This window comes from Equus przewalskii, chromosome 12 (assembly GCF_037783145.1).
Source record: "Equus przewalskii isolate Varuska chromosome 12, EquPr2, whole genome shotgun sequence".
Classification (NCBI taxonomy): domain Eukaryota; kingdom Metazoa; phylum Chordata; class Mammalia; order Perissodactyla; family Equidae; genus Equus; species Equus przewalskii.
Genome location: NC_091842.1, coordinates 32,212,694 through 32,228,497, shown reverse-complemented (window position 1 = coordinate 32,228,497; position 15,804 = coordinate 32,212,694). Strand labels below are relative to the sequence as shown.

Here is a 15,804-nt window from a genome sequence, read left to right as displayed (position 1 = left end):
CCTTGGATGAGCAGCCTGGAGGAAGGTGGTCCCAAAGTTGCTTAATTCACCCCTTGATGATGTCAGCACGGGCTCTGGGACAGCTTCTCTGCAATTTTTTTTTTACCTTCCTGCTCAGGTTGCACGAGCACCACAACCTCATTGATGCCTGACAGCAGGAAGGCAGGAAGGGCTTCTCTGAGGAACGTCTCACCTTTAACCAGGGAGGAACGTCTTTCCCCAGAGCCCCCCAGACTTCCTTTAACTCTCATTGGCTAGAACTGAATCACATGCCCATGCCTAGACCCATCACAGATGTGATCTAGAAGGTTCTACAAGCTCTGGGTGCTGCCACCCTGGTCAGCCTATTAAATGCCACTCTCCCCTCAGTGGCCCCTTTCAATTCCTTGAATGACATGCCCCTTCCTGCTTTAGGACCTTTTCATGTATTAGTCCCCAGTCTGGAGTGGTCTCCCTGTTAGTACCAATGCACCCTTCATATCTCGGTTAAGTTTTTAAAGGAACTTACTGAACCTCTCTATGCCTCCCTTTTGTCCTCAGGAAATGCATTCACATTATTTACTTATTATTTTCCTTTCACAGTTCTGTGGGGTCACTGTGCTCAGCTGGGCGGTTCTTCAGTTGGTCTCACTTGGGGTCCATGCAGTTGCTGTCAGATGGCGGTTATGGCACTTGTGACCAAGATGGCTTCATCACACACCTGGTGCCTTGGAGGGGACAGCAGGAAGGCTGGGACTTCTCTCTCTCTTCCTGTGGTCTTTTCATATGACTTGGCCTTCTTTCCTTGGTGACTGGATCCCAAAAGCACAAAAGTGGCAGACGCCAGGTCTTCTGAAGGCTTGGACCCAGAGCTGGCATGCTGTCACTTCTGCCATCTTCCGCTGGGTTAAAATGAGTCCCAGGACCACCCCAAAGTCAAGGGGAGGGGTCTATGCAGGGTCTGGACACTGAGAGGCATGGGACCGGGAGCAATCTTTGAAGACTGGCTACCATATCATTTTAACAAGCTACCTAAAGAGCATCAGTAGCTTCCAGAAGAGATAAAAGGTAATCCTTTAAATTCATTGGCATCACAAGACACACTCAGGCAACTGAATAAGTAGCTAAAGCCACATTTCTTCTAACCCTAGACAATGTTCTGTTCCCCAAAAGCCCACATCGCGTAGGAAGACAACTAAAATAATTATTTAGCCTTTTCCTTAGGAGGGCTCAACCTCTAAGGTCCTTACTCAACAACTGATGCTCCTCTCTATTGGGGAGGGGGGGGTGGCCTTGAGACACAGCAGTGATCATGAAAGAACCCACTGGAGCAAGAGTCAGGAGTTGTACTTTAAGATCCCGACTTGGCAATTAAGAAGCCAACGCTTTGGGGCATCTCTTCCCCTGGGCCCAAACCTTCCCTTCCCTCTGGAAATGAGAAGGTGGGAGCGGATAAGGGGTGGGAATCGGTTTCTTCTCGGGCAAGGTTTCCCACAGTAGTGGCCGGTACCACCAGAGGGGCAGAAAAGAAGCTCTCATGACATGTTACGTGACTTCAGGAGGCACACTCACCTGGCATTAAATAACATTGAGTCACTTAGCGAGAAACTTACTTCATCTCAAGATCTTTTTCAGTCTTTCTGCTCACACCAAGGAGAAAGCCACAGCTGGGTGTTGGTATGTCTTTAACCCTCCAACACGTGGTGGAGTAATGAGGATGATAAGACTAGCTGCTATAACGAACAACTCCAAAAGTCTTACTGTCTTAACTCAATAAGGGCTTATTCCTTGCCCCACTCAGTCACTCTGGCACCCAACCTTCATCCGTCTAGTGGCTCTGCCAAACCTCAGGCCTTGGAGTCTTCCTTATACCCCTGCATCCAGCTGGCAGGCAGAGGAACAAAGGCAGCATGGAGGTCTGCTTGAGAGGGTGTTAGAGCTGGGCCCGGACGTGGCATGCGTCACTTCCTCCCGCAATCTATTGGTCAAAACGGCCATGGGGCCTCACTTAGAAGCAAGGAGGTTGGGCAGGAAGGCTTAACAGCGAACCAAGGAGAAAGAGAACATTGATATTGGTGAACCATTAGCCAGACACTGCCATACTTCCAGTCTTGTGGGCCAGAAAATTCTGGAAGCAGCAGCATCTCAGCAGAATTAAGTTACATTGTTTGGCTCTCAGGGTGGCTATGTTTGCTGTCACCTTCTCTTTATGGCCAGCAATACTGGCTTTCCGTTTCGGTTGGTAATGTAAAATTTCCTTATTAAATAAATACCCTTTAAAAAAGTGAATCAGTGTGACAAAAAGCATAGATATAGGAATGCCCAACATTTGGGAAACATTGATCTCGGGCAGCACTGTCCAAGGGAACCTTCTGAAATGTTCTATTCTGTGCTGTCCAAAACAGTAGTCACTAGCCACATGTTGCTACTGAGCACCTGAAATGTGGCTAGTGTGACCGAGGAACTGTATTTTTAATTTAATTTAATTTAAATTTTACTATTTAAGACAATGCAGATCTAAGGTGATAACCACGATTGACAAGGAATGCCTGGAACAGGTCTCCAGGAGAATTCAGAAGGCAGTAGTGCTGTGATAGATTATTAATGTCTGGCTTGGGTATGAGAGGGGAGGTGATGATAAGCGTGCCATTTATTGGTCGTTGCTACACTAGATCTTCTTAGAGAGTCTTTCTAACCTTCCAGAATTACGTGTCCTTCCCTAAACCTTCAGGAGAATTTAGTACCCACTTAATGATCTGTCCAACCCAGGATGCGGTGGAAATATTTGTCTCTGGTCTCTGGGTTCCTTTTAAAACCTCCTACCATCTGTTCCTTTCCTGACAAACCAAGTGACTATTGACTGGAGGGATTAACTTGAAAGTACTCACCCATATCTACATGCATTTGCCCCGAAACTAGTGATTTCAGGCTTCTGAGATGTGAGTCACCGTCTCTTTTTCTCGAGAAAGACATTGAAAAGCCACCTCTTTGGAGGCAGGGGGTCATTACCAACGGAAAAGGGAAGGACCCCTTCTGTTTAATGTGCGGCTAAAAGTGGGATGCCGGAAATAACCTTTTCCCATGTGACTGCAGAGGTGGGACAGGCTGTCAACAGGCTTCGGCTGTCTTGGAGAGGAGTCCACAGCTTCCGCCGCGGAGAAGGGAGGCAGGCATGGGGCAGCACCCTCTCCCGAGAAGGCGAATGTCAGGGAGGCTGGCAGCCCTCCCCCAGCATCCCTGCCAGGCATGGAGGGACGGGTCACAGGGCTGACCCTGGCTGGCATTTTAGACAGCTTTATAATTATACTATCTATTTTTCCACTTAGCAGTGACCTCTTGATCGTCTCCTTTGGGAGCGTGTGTGTTTTAGCTGTGTCTTTTATCTTAGCTTCATACCCTAATCATCATTTTTCTTTTCTCTTCTTCTCTGATCTTCTTGAGTATTTAGACCACAACCCTGGGTGGTCAGGGCCAGCTTGGTTTCTCTCTCCTTCTGCTTTTTCCTATTATTGAATTACCTTGAATAAGCCCCTTCACCTCTCTGGCTTCAGTTTCCCATTTGTGAAATAAACTATTTTGATTGGATCAAAGGAATTGGTGACATATAACTCTTGACTTGGCTCACCATGTTTCTGCCACCTGCTGTTGTCACTGCTATAGTCCAAGTCCTCATCCTCTGTCATAGTTGGGACCATGGACCTACCATTCCAAAATGGTGGCCCACAGGCACTTGGCTCCCCTCCAATCCATTCTCCAACCTGAGTTGGAGTGATCTTTTCAAATGTAAATTGGATTGTATTACTCTCACTCACCCCCCTACACCTTCCAAGACCAACATCCGTAACTAACATGTTCTTGAAGGCTCCATGTGGTCCAGTGTCTACCCACCTCTCATCCCTACTTCATGGCATTTCCCCTCTCTCTCGGTCCTCCAGCCATGCCAGCCTTTCAGCTCCTCAAACATGCCATGCTCCCTGTGGTCACAGGACATTTGCACCAAATGCTCCCCTAGCCTAGAACAGCAGTTCCCAAACATGGCTGCACATTAGAATCACCTTGGAAGCTTAACAAAACCCTGATGCCCAGGTTTCACCCCTGACCCTGAGATTAGAGTCTTTGGGGATGCAGGCTAGGCATCAGTATTTCTAAAATCTCCCCAGATGACTCCATGAGCAGCCAAGATGGAGAACGAATGAGCTGGGTGCTCTCTCTTACCCTCTCATCCTCTGTCATCCTAGATGCCACGTCAGAGTGCTGTTCCTGATCCCCACCTTTGTCTCAGTTAGACCTCATGGATTACTTTCACGGAGGATTTTTTATCAAGCATGTATTGGCCAGCTTGGGTGTCATAACAAAACACCATGTTCTGGTTGGCTTAGAGCAACTGAAATTTATTTCCTCACAGTTCTGGAGGCTGGAAGTCTGAGATCAGGCTGCCAGAAGGGTTGGTTTCCCAGCGAGGGCTCTCTTCCTGGTTTGTAGACGGCTGCCTTCTCACTGTCCTCACAGGGCAGGGAGAGAAGCAGAGACAGAGACGGTGATCTGGTCTCTTCCTCTTCATATGAGGACACTAATCCCATCATGGGGGCCCCACCCTCATGAGCTCATCTAAATCTAATCACCTCCCAAGACCCCCCTCCAAACACCATCTCACTGAGGCTTAGGGCTTCAACATAAGAATTTTGGGGTGACGCAAACATTCAGTTCATAGCACAACACTGAGATTTCCTTTCCATGCCCAGACATCTCTCGAAACTCAAGTGCCAGATAATTGATCCAGCTCCCTTCAGATGAAAGATGTCAATAAAGAGGAATATTGTTACACTATCAAATAGCCTATCGTGAATTGGGGCATCAATTCATAAGCTGTAAATGGAATAGGTTTTGAAAAATATGAGTGTCTTTTCTATTTGGCAGAATAAAAGCCACCGAAGTGGCACCTCATGACATCATAAAAGTACTCAGGGATTTTTGTCTTTTTAATACTCAAGTGGGGCCAGCAGGCTGCTTGCCAACTGCTGCATAATCACATGAGGGTTTTGATCAGACACACGAGCCAGGGGACTTGACTTAAGAGACATTCAGGGCAGGCAGTCCATCTCACTCATTCACTGCTGTATCCTGGGACCTGGAGAGGGCCTGGCAAAGAGTACGCGCTCAATAAATATTTGCAGAATAATTGAGCCTCATGAATGTGCATCTATAACGCATCGGCTCATCCCTCCCAAATAGGCTGGTCCTGAATTTCTGGACCAGAAATGAACTCTCGTGAGTCTCTGCTGTCTCCTGATCAGTCAGGGTCCATTACTCCCTTGTTGTGCCTATAATCCTCTCACCCAGTCTCCTGCTCTGGCTTAGGGGAGTAAGTTGCAGAGGTAGAATGGAGAAGATAATGAGAGTTGAGATCAATATGTGGGATGGGGCATTAGTAAGCCCTCCTTTGGCTTGCAAACAGAAAACTGTCTTAAGCCAAGAAGGAAAGTTGTTGGCTCATTTTATTGAGCAGCCAGACATTCACTGGCTTCAGGTTGGGCTGGACCCAGGGGCTCATGTTGGTTCCTTATTTTTATTTCTTTATCTCTCTTCCCAACATTTCTCTGCTCTAGTTTCCTTTATGATGTTTTATTCCCAGGTATGTTCTCCTCTAGGTGAGGCCCCCAGCAGACAGAGAGCCTCTCCTCCCAATACTTCCAGCAAGAGTCCTGGGATTGTGTCTTCTTGGTCTGACCTGGGTCACGTGGCCCTCTTTGGCACCCTGGCACCAGAACCGTGGCACTCTGATATGTCACATGCACTCCTGCTTCCACCATGGCAAAGCCCAGGAACGGGACCAGCCCCATCTAAACAACATAGACTAAAGTTGGGGAGAGGAGTCCCCCCAAAGTAAAACCAGAAGGGGCAATGGATGCTGTGTAGGTATAAGCAACAGATGTCAGTGGCATGTGGGTGGTTCAGACGGCCGTTAAGTCACCCCGGATGAAGGTTAGATTTGTGGTGGACAGGAAGACCGTTAATAAGGTCCCAAAGCCTTCCATGAAAGACTGATGAGTTGCCAGAAGATCAGTAGATGATTCGAATGAGAATGAGCCATGAGGTGTGTCCCCAGCACAGAGGGGGTACCCAAGAGCTTGCGGAATGGATACTACAATATTGTGATTTATAAGAAATCTGTGTATTTGGTTATTCAGGGGACCTAAATGTATTTCTCAGATATATGTGGCCTTCATCCACAGTGCCTGGCCCACAGCTCCCCAAATTCTTGGCATTTCCTGAGTGATAGGAGCAATGGGGGCATCTTTTGTTATAACATTTGGTCTCTTGTCCTCAGTTCCTGAAAACGCTTCGGGGCCATAAAGGTGAAATGGTTTCTGGGGAGAGAAGGGGGAGGTTGAGGTTGAATCAGTCGCCAATGGCCAATGACTTAGTCAGTCATGACTATGTAATGAAGCCTCCATATAAATCCAAAAGGACAGCTCTCTTTTCAGAGAGCTTCCATACTGGGGAAGCGGAACGTGTCCACGTGCCAGGGTGCTGGGCGCCAAGCTCCATGAGGACAGGAGCAACTTCATTCAGAACCTCGCCCTGTGGAGCTCTTCATCTGACTGTTGATTTGTACCCTTTCATATCTTTGGTAATAAATCAGTAATCTGGTGAGTAAATGAGTTTTCTTGAGTTCTGTAGCCATTCTAGCAAATTAATGGAACCTGACGTAGGGTCCTGGGAACCCCTGATTTACAGCCATTACGTCAGAAGGACAGGTAACAATCTGGGCTTGCAACTGGCATCTGAAGTGGCGGTCTTGTGGGGCTGAGCCCCTTCCTTGCGGAATCTGATTCTGTCTCCGGGTGGACAGTGTCAGAATTAAGCCGAATTCTCCAACACCTGGTGGTGTCCAAGAACTGCTTGTTGGTGTGGGGAAGTGTGCGCGCATGCACATACACATTGGAATTGTGTCCAGGGACCCTTTGCAGACACATAAAAGAGCGGACGCAGTGGAGAAGCATGGTTTGGAAGACACACTGTCTGGGAGCCCACTGTCTCACTTACGGGATCTGTGTTAAGTGGCGTGTTGGGGAGGGGACAGGTTACACTCAGAGATGCTGTAGGCAAAGCCAGGTCCTGCTTGGTTAGCGAGGTCAGAGGCAGTGGGGCTAGTCAGAGCTCACAGAAGAGACTGAAAACATAGGGGGCTTGTTCAACAGAAAAAAAGAGCTTCAGGGGCTGCGATGGGACATTTTGGCAGAGAAGAGGTGGAGAGAATGTAGCAGGGATGGGCTGTGGAGGGGCAGCTGGCAAAGACAAGGATCGAGAAGGCGACGTGATTACAGACTGAGAAACTTGGAATGCGCCTCCTGGCTCCTCTGATAGCGTATGGCTTCCCTCTTACAGATTTCCTGGAGCTGAATGACATGAAACCAGAAGACAGCACGGTTGCCAGACCACGTTCTCAGACCGTAATTAACTTTGTTAAAAATCTTTACCTCTCCAAAGCTCAAAGGAATCCTGCCACTGGGGAGTCAAATGATTGCCCTGCTCTTTTCCTTTTCAAACAAAAGCGTATTGTGAAATTTATCATGATCAATTAATATTTGTATCCGCTCTAATTCATCAGGTGTTGAAATGTTTTCCTTTCTGCTGGGTTTGATTTCACGACAATAAAGGGTACCCAGGGGCACGATGATTGCATTGGTAGTTTAATCTGAATTTCTGATGCTTCGTAAAATCCATCCCAATGCAAACGATTACTTTAGAGCTCTTGAAGAACCGAACTGGAGCCAAGATGGGCAAGGTCTCCAGCACAGGGAGAAGCAGAGATGACTTGCTAATTCCTAGTTTCTCAGGATCCAGTGTTACCACCTTCAGAAAAGCCCGTCATGCACCGAAAGGGCGTCACAATGATCAGCCTTGTTGGGGAGATGTTGCTGAACTGTCTACAGAACATCAAAAAGCTTCTTTTCTTCAATGATAATTAGAGCATCTCCCAGGGAGAGCTGGCTCATAAAGACGCTCCCTATGAAACTGCTCCATCCACACAAACAAGGCAGACAGGGAACCTCGACCGGGAGGCCAGAGGCCACCGCTAATTAGACATGACATCAGCATTTACACTCCACTGGCCAATTATGTTGGGAGAAGTAAATAAAGTTGATGAAACTTTCTTCTCCTCTGTGCCAGGAGCTGCAGAGTCTCTGTAGGTGAGTAGGGTTGGCCCAGAGACCTCCCTGCTGGACATCTTCTGGGGAACGTGCGAGTTTATTGCTAGAATTTATTGGAGAGAAAAAAAATAAAATAGTTAAATAATTAAATAGATACACTTGGTTCCATTTGTCAGAGGAGACAAAATTTTAGGATGGAAAGAAGATGCCTTCTGGTCTATGGCTCCAAGATGAACAGAGGGACCTCCATGGGGGATGGAGGTCAGGCAGGGGTCCTGTTTGATAACACGGTTGACCCTGTGCAGCTAAGGGGGCCATGTGTGTTGTTTCCACCCCTTCCGCCGTGGGAGGCTGGAGGCTTGCCCGCATGCCAGACCCGGCAGGCTACTTTGAGCTTTGGCACAGTGCAAGACTTACGGGTTCCAGAACCATATGGCTGGGTTTGAATCCAAGCTCTGCCACTTATGAGCTGGGTGATCTTGGGCAAGTTCCTTAATGTCTCTGTGCCTCAGTTTCCTCATCTGTAAGATGAAGGTAGTACAAGTACTTTTTTTTTTTTTTGCTAGGTTTTTGGTTGGCATTCAGTGAGCTCATCCACATGAAGTGATCAGAAGAGGGGCTGGCCGTTTAGCTGACTTCCCCCATGTCTCAGCTGCCCCCTCCCTTACTGACCAGCGGGCAGTTTCTTTTTTCTTTTTGAGGCTGAACGATAAAAATACCAACTGTTGCTGTACTATTCATTGCCTCTGCCTTCTCTCCTCCCTTCCCCCATTGCCACGCCCATTCTCACAGCCTTTTGTAATTATCACCAATGACGTTATCCTAGGAACTCAAGAATGTGAATCCATTTTTAAGGAGCCAATTTGGAGGCTCAACACATGAGTCGAGGGGCAGTGGGCCCCTCAGGAGGCACTGCTGGGCTCTGTGCTGGGGTGGGGGTAGGGAATCAAACAGGTGATGCTCAATGATGATCAGCATCGTTATTATTATCTATCATGTGCATATTCTGCACCTAACAGTATGCTAACGCACTAAGGAATAAGCTCATTTAGACCTTATGGGAAGGTACAATATTGTACCCATTTTATAGATAAGGAAACTGAGTCCCCCAAACAGGACATGACCTGACCAAGGCTACAGTTATTGAGTGACAGATCCAGGGCTCAAATCCAGATGGGCTGACTCGGTCCCATTGACAACTTTTCCTCCCCGCCTTCCTCTCTCATTGGCCTGGAAGGGGTGGACATACTAGAGGGAGAGAGATGGGTTAAGAGGCTGATTCAAGGAAATGAGCAGGTGATATGCCGCTTGTCAAGCCCGGGAACAGTAGAAGAGAAAGGGTTTTTAGAAGGAGATGAATTAGATTTTGGAAATGGTGTGCCTGAGTCGTCGTTGGGACACTGTCATGCTGTCCAGTTGGCATTTGGAGTATAGGACTTGCAGGCTTAGAAGTTCGTTGCTTCTTAAAAATAGTTGATACGGGAACTGTCATCACAAAAGTGGTAATTAATGCTATTGGTGTCGATACTTCCGAATGACAGCAGGGAGTAGAGAAGGCTGCCTGGGACATAGGAAACATCAATAGTTAAATTATCTCATTGAGTTTGAAGGCTGCTTTCTGTTTGCAGGAGCTTGGCACAGGGTGTGGTACCTACTTGGCAAACGTCTTTGGGATGGATGTATAATGGGAGGGAAAGGCCATACGAGGGTGAAGTGTGCACAATTCCAGAAAGTCTTACCTGCTCCACAAGGAAGCACAGAGTACCTCCGAGAAACTCAGTTGCAGGGAATGGAATATGCCTGTCACTCAACAATCAATCAACCCATGGTCCATCCACTCTGTCAGCACCACCGCCCTTTCCACCATCTTCATTCTTGTCTCATGACCAAGGCTGTGCTTCCAAACCCATTTCTTTTTTTTTTAAAGATTTTACTTTTTTCCTTTTTCTCCCCAAAGCCCCCCAGGTACATAGTTGTATATTCTTAGCTGTGGGTCCCTCCAGTTGTGGCATGTGGGACGCCGCCCCAGCGCGGTCTGATGAGCAGCGCCATGTCCGCGCCCAGGACTCGAACTCGGCAGGAGGACTGGTCTGTGGGGGCCTAAACCACTAAACTCCACGTGGAGCTGATGCCTTTTCCTGTTTGTTCAGCGTGCACCAGCCTGAACTCTTCAAGAAGATTCCCCTTTACTGCTTTTGCAGCTTCCACTTTTCTCTTGCGCTGAAACAAAGATGTTCCCTAAAGGGTCTATTTTAACATTATGTCCTTAGGTCTCTTTTAGGGCTGCTAAATTTTCTCAGGACTCTCATTAATTCACATAACCTTTCCGGGCAGCACTTCCAAGATGCATTTTCACTTATTCTGAGTTCCATCCTTGGATTTCCAGCCATCTCTTTACACATTCCCCTATAACCTTTAGTCTAGGATCAGTCTCTTAGCCAGGCTCACCTGCTTTGGTTACTGGGACAGCATTTGTCCAGTGAGTTGGGCTTAGAATTACTACGAGTCAAGGACACTTCTGTTATTATCCCCAATTTCTTCAGTGTGAGTGAAGAACCAAAGATAACTTTTAGTTACTTATTGATCTGTTGATAACACTTTCCTTTTTTTTTTTAAAGATTGGCCGTGAGCTAACATCTGTTGCCAATCTTCTTGTTTTTTTCTTCTTCTTCTTCTCCCCAAAGCCCCCCAGTACAGTCGTACATTCTAGTTGTGAGTGCCTCTGCCTCAGCGTGGCCTGATGAGCAGTGCCATGTCCGTGCCCAGGATCCAAACTGGTGAAACCCTGGGCCGCCGAAGCAGAGTGCACAAACTTAACCATGGGGTCGGCCCCGACAATACTTAACTTTAAGGACAATCCCCCATAAACTACCACAAGGCTTAGGAACATGGCCTCATTTCCTTCCTTCCTCCTCCGCCTGGAGTATTAATATTGATAATTAGTATTGCTGCCTATCTTTACTTCCTGTATTTATTCCACATTCATTGCCAAGTATTCACTGAGCAGCTCCCCTGTGCTCCAGGCACAGTGCTGGGCATTAGGCAGAGTGGCCAATGAGACGGATGAGGTCACCGCTGTTCTGGAGCTCGCAATCTGGTGAGGGACACACATGAAGAGCGTGAAACAAGCACAGTTCTTGGTGATGTGCTATGAGGAAAATAACGAAGACAGTGAGGAGGCGATGCCTGGGGATGCACAGCACGGCCACAGACGGGGTGGGGAGGGAAAGCCACTCTGAAGGGTGACTTTTGAGCTGAGATCAAAATGATGACAAGAAGCCAGTTCCCATTAGAGGAAACAGCAAGAGCAAAGGGCAGTGGAGTGGCCCGCAAGGGCACGGTGCTACAGCCGAGGCGGAGAGGGAGGAACGGGGAGCAGGGCGTGGAGAGTTACAGCAAGGAGTGAGGACTTTCTTCTAGGTGAGGCGCAGTCACTTTAATGAGAAAAATTACTGCTTGAAAGACAAGTATCAGAATACATTCATGGAAAGTATCTTATACTTGTTCACATTCAAGCAACTTTATTTACGTGGATAAAACCTAAAGGGAACATCCGATCTGTATATCCTTGTGTGTCTGAGTAGTCACTACTGTTAAAAAAAATAACGGAAACAAAAATCCATTACAGGAAAAAGAGAATTTAGTCGGTAAAATCTTTTCTAGAAAGATGCTGAAGTCATTATTCCAAGAATCCTCTATTTTATATACATATATACACACGCACACTCCTAAGAGCTCTCCAATGGCGTAAGAGAGCATTTTATGAAGTTATAAGAAAATCAGTATTACCTGTCAAGTACTATCTCTTGCATGTGCAACCCAAACTGCTAAGGTTATGTGAACAAGAAATCCCTGATGTCTATTACAGAAAGCTTTTAATAGAGCTTGCCTTGACAATTTATTCCTAAATCTTCTTTTCTTCCCCCCAGCTCAGTACAATATTGCTACTTAATTTCCTGGCTGCACAAACCTGTTTTAGGCAACAGCACTTGGGGAATAAGTATTAAGAGTTCAAGTAAATGCAAATGATGTTTTTGCTACCTTTTCTCAAAAGATTTCGCATGAGAATAGACTATAATATGAAACTGTATTATGCGTATATAGTTCCAACAGTTACACATAATCTGTATCTTTCGCGGGAACATAAGGTAAATTGGTCCTAGTGTTATTATTCAGGCTTAAATAGCGCTTTAACTAGCGCTTGCCTTGTCACTCTCTATTGGGGACTGACGATCTCATAATGCTGAAAATCACAAGACATTGTGAAAGGTGTGTCTGTTTGCTGGTTCCATCAAGTTAACTAGATTTTTTTCCCCATGTTCTCCAACCTCAGGAGAAATGTGACTGAAGACTAGAGTTAAACTGATTTCTTGTAAACAGTGAATGGTCAATGGCCCCCCGTCCACAAACTCACTCTTTGGAGTCTTGACAATCCAATTTTAAGTCACTTTAAATAACCTTCCTCCTTTAGCCGCTTCTTATTTTTCCCAATTAAAATGACTAAGTGAGGGCAAAGCATTAGGTGGCACTCCTTGCCTTGAGAGAGCTGTGGGTTTCCTTTCCCCCACCCCGGGGTGGGAACTGAAAACGAGGAGTGAAGCACCAGCTGACGGAGCATTGACTGTCGTGGGCAGAGCTGTGTCCTGTGGCCCATTATGGCTCAGGTCAGTTTTCCAATCTCCTGCAGTGTCTTTGTCTGAACAAGCTGCTCCCTGGACAGGCTGTGCCACCCGGAACCTGCTGCAGTCAGAGGCCTCTGGGCCTCGTTGAGGCTTTGCAAACCCCGGCATGAAGTCCCAGGGCCTCCAGCCAACACTGGGTTCTTGCCCAGGAAAGATGGTCAAAGACACTGATGTTGCCATGGCCTGAGCCTCACCTGAGACGAACATTTTCCAGGAAAGAGAAGACAGTGTTAAGGAGCACGGGCTGGACAGCAGGACCCTTTGCATCTCAATCCTTCCTTCCCCGCTGATGAGCTGTGTGACCCTGGCCATGTCGCCCCAATTCTCTGAGCCAAAGCACTTAACACATAATAGACACTCAAAACCGTAGCACTTATGATCATCAAGTATTTTATTGTTTTTCACGGTTTATAAGGCACTTGCATTTTTAATATCTTTTTTTCTTTTAAGGAAAAAGGAATCATAAGTGAATGCATTGGTAATTGGCTATTATCAGAACCTACCAAATCATTTCCTAACCTCTCTGAACCTCTCACCATTGGGGGATACTGCTGTTTGGTTACTTAAAACATGGTGAGAATTTCATGATTCCCTATTCTTAGCATACTCTTGCTTGTCTTGAATCAATTCTTTTACTTACTGGGTTTTGGGGCAAGGAGACTTAGTAAGTTTCATTCTCATTACTTTTAATTATCTCTGTATTTGCCCCAAACCCAAGTGCCAGGTCGGCTGCACATGTCCCACGACAGAGGGCTCCATCGTCCACTGTGAGGAACCTCGCATCTCATCCATGAGCCTGGCACAGGATGCTGGTACCCAGTTCTGAAAGCGTTACCACATCCCAGGCCTCAAACGCTTGGCTTACGAGATCCACCTCCTACTGAATTCCTCTTTTTGATCTCATAGCCATACCTGTTTTAAAGAAAAACAAATACGAAGCAAGAATGCAGCAAAACACTGAAACAAGGGCATTCTAATTTTGAAAATTTTTAATTTTCTTGTGCCACATAACAATGAGCTATGGTGTGTCACCAATCTGTAGTATAATTAACTTCTTGTCTTTTGTTCCTTATGAATTTACATATCCAATTATCTTTCTATTTAATTTCTCATGGTTTTGCTACATTGACTAAAACTTTTTAACAGAGAAGTCTTTTAATTTAATGGACTTTGCAGGTCATTTGTAACCCGTCTGTTTTTAAAGTTGTTTTAGGATGACTGAACGCTCCTGCGTTACGCTGTGAAATTTGCTTGGCGGGAGAGGGGCACCTGGGTTCTCTGTCCACCAGGACAACTGCTGCAGACGACGAGGATGAAACCGCTCAGTGGTCGGGAGCTGCGGAGGAGACGCGGCAAGGTAGATTACGGGGAACAACACCGTTCCCACGTCAGACCATCCACGCTCTTGCTCTTTCACGAAGGGACACTGCACTGTGCCTTTAATCAAAGTCGGCATCAGTTTAGATGACACGGATGAAAGCACTGTTTTCGCCCCATCGGGATTTCTGCTTTGTTTCTTTTGAGAACTCTGCATCAATTCCCACTTTTCCTGTCAAAGCAGACACGGTGAAGAGTCTCATAAACGGAGGGTCGTTCTGATTGCCTGAGAACACCAACCTGCAGAGTGACTGCAGCATCGAAAGTGAATAAACTCAAAATGTGCTGCCGAGTGGCTGCCGAGGAGGCACGTTATGGCTTTAGTTCTCGTCTCTTGGATGACGTTTTTATATATGGCCAATTTATGTGCAAAGGTGACTTTTCTAGCCACCACGAAGGCAAACTCAAGCTGTGACTCCTGTCAACTGCATCGTCAGCAGTAGCAGAAGTCTCAGAGTCTAACAGCAAACGGCTCCTCAGCTCCTTGTTCAAGTCAGTCTTCAGGCTCAGGTAATGGGAGACATCCATGTGTTTTGTTCGGAAGGAAAGGAGATGCCCTTTGTTTCGCCTAGCACTGTGGGAGCTGTGACCAGAGTTTAATGCAAACAGATGCAGTTTGCTCAGGGATCACCAAAGATCACACGTGGACATCAAGTTGGGAGTGGCGTCCACAGGTAGACATCTGCCACCAGAGAATAATCCAATTTGAAAGCAGAGCTGAGAAACACAGCATTAGGAGAATTCACTCAAACACCCATGCAGAGATGTTTCAATATCATTTATTCTTTTATTCCCAGGCTCCACTCCTCCCCTTCTCGTTCTTAAAGGGAGGGCAGTTCTATTTTGGATATAATTTAGGATACGACCCAGCTCTCTGATTTATGCAAAAGAACATAAATTCACAAATCTGCCTGGTACACTTTTATATTCAATAAGTGGTTGTCTGCAGCTGCTGTTTCTGGCAAAATAAAAAAATAGTGGAAGTGAATAGATCATAAATGGCAATCACTTTTCCTTCAGCAAATCCATCAGGTCATCCTCCACCCCCTTCTCACTCAGCTCATCTAAACTGTAGTACCGATGGACGATCTTCTCCGCGGTGACCACCACGACTCGGAGCCCGTGGGTGTCCTTGCCCAGCTGGCATCCGATGGCAGACGACACCACCATGTCGAGGTTCTGGTAGATGCCCCCAGCGTTCCTGTGGTAGTGGCCCGAGAACACAGCTTTGACACCTGCAGGGAAGGGGACAAAACATCAGAGGCCAAGGCTTTCCATTTAGGTAACCTGGGGGCTCCAATGTTTTCTTCCGTGAACAGCAGTGCACTGTTACACTAAATGCGTAATGTTATTGAGGCTATGATAAAAAAGAAGGCAGCATATGTGACATCCAGAATCCTTTCAAGGATAACTCATATATACAATGTATCATTAACATGTTTGTCATAACTAGCATGGAAAGTACTAGGGAACAAGAAGAGAGGAGGAGGATACGGTGAATGACTTTGGGAGAGGGGAAGAAGGCTGAAGGAAACATTGGAGGCCTCCGTAAACAGCCACATGATGGATGTTGTATGTCTACAAAAAAGGACGTTTGTGGAGTTCTAATC

At 46.6% G+C, this 15,804-nt stretch overlaps 2 protein-coding genes across 4 annotated transcripts in view; one reads left to right on the top strand and one right to left on the bottom strand.

Moving 5' to 3' along the window:
- SNX29 (sorting nexin 29) overlaps positions 1-15,804 on the top strand; it is a 590,085-nt gene that overhangs the window by 562,012 nt on the left and 12,269 nt on the right. The window lies entirely within an intron of this gene.
- Positions 13,191-15,804, bottom strand: part of CPPED1 (calcineurin like phosphoesterase domain containing 1) — a 103,504-nt gene continuing 100,890 nt past the window's right edge. For 2 of the 3 annotated variants that reach the window (XM_070568527.1, XM_070568530.1), the window contains one exon: positions 13,191-15,429. In XM_070568527.1, the coding sequence (XP_070424628.1) occupies positions 15,200-15,429 (230 nt within the window). In that variant the 3' untranslated portion in view covers positions 13,191-15,199. The remainder of the gene's footprint in view (positions 15,430-15,804) is intronic. The other variant, XM_008518027.2, reaches the window with a different exon arrangement.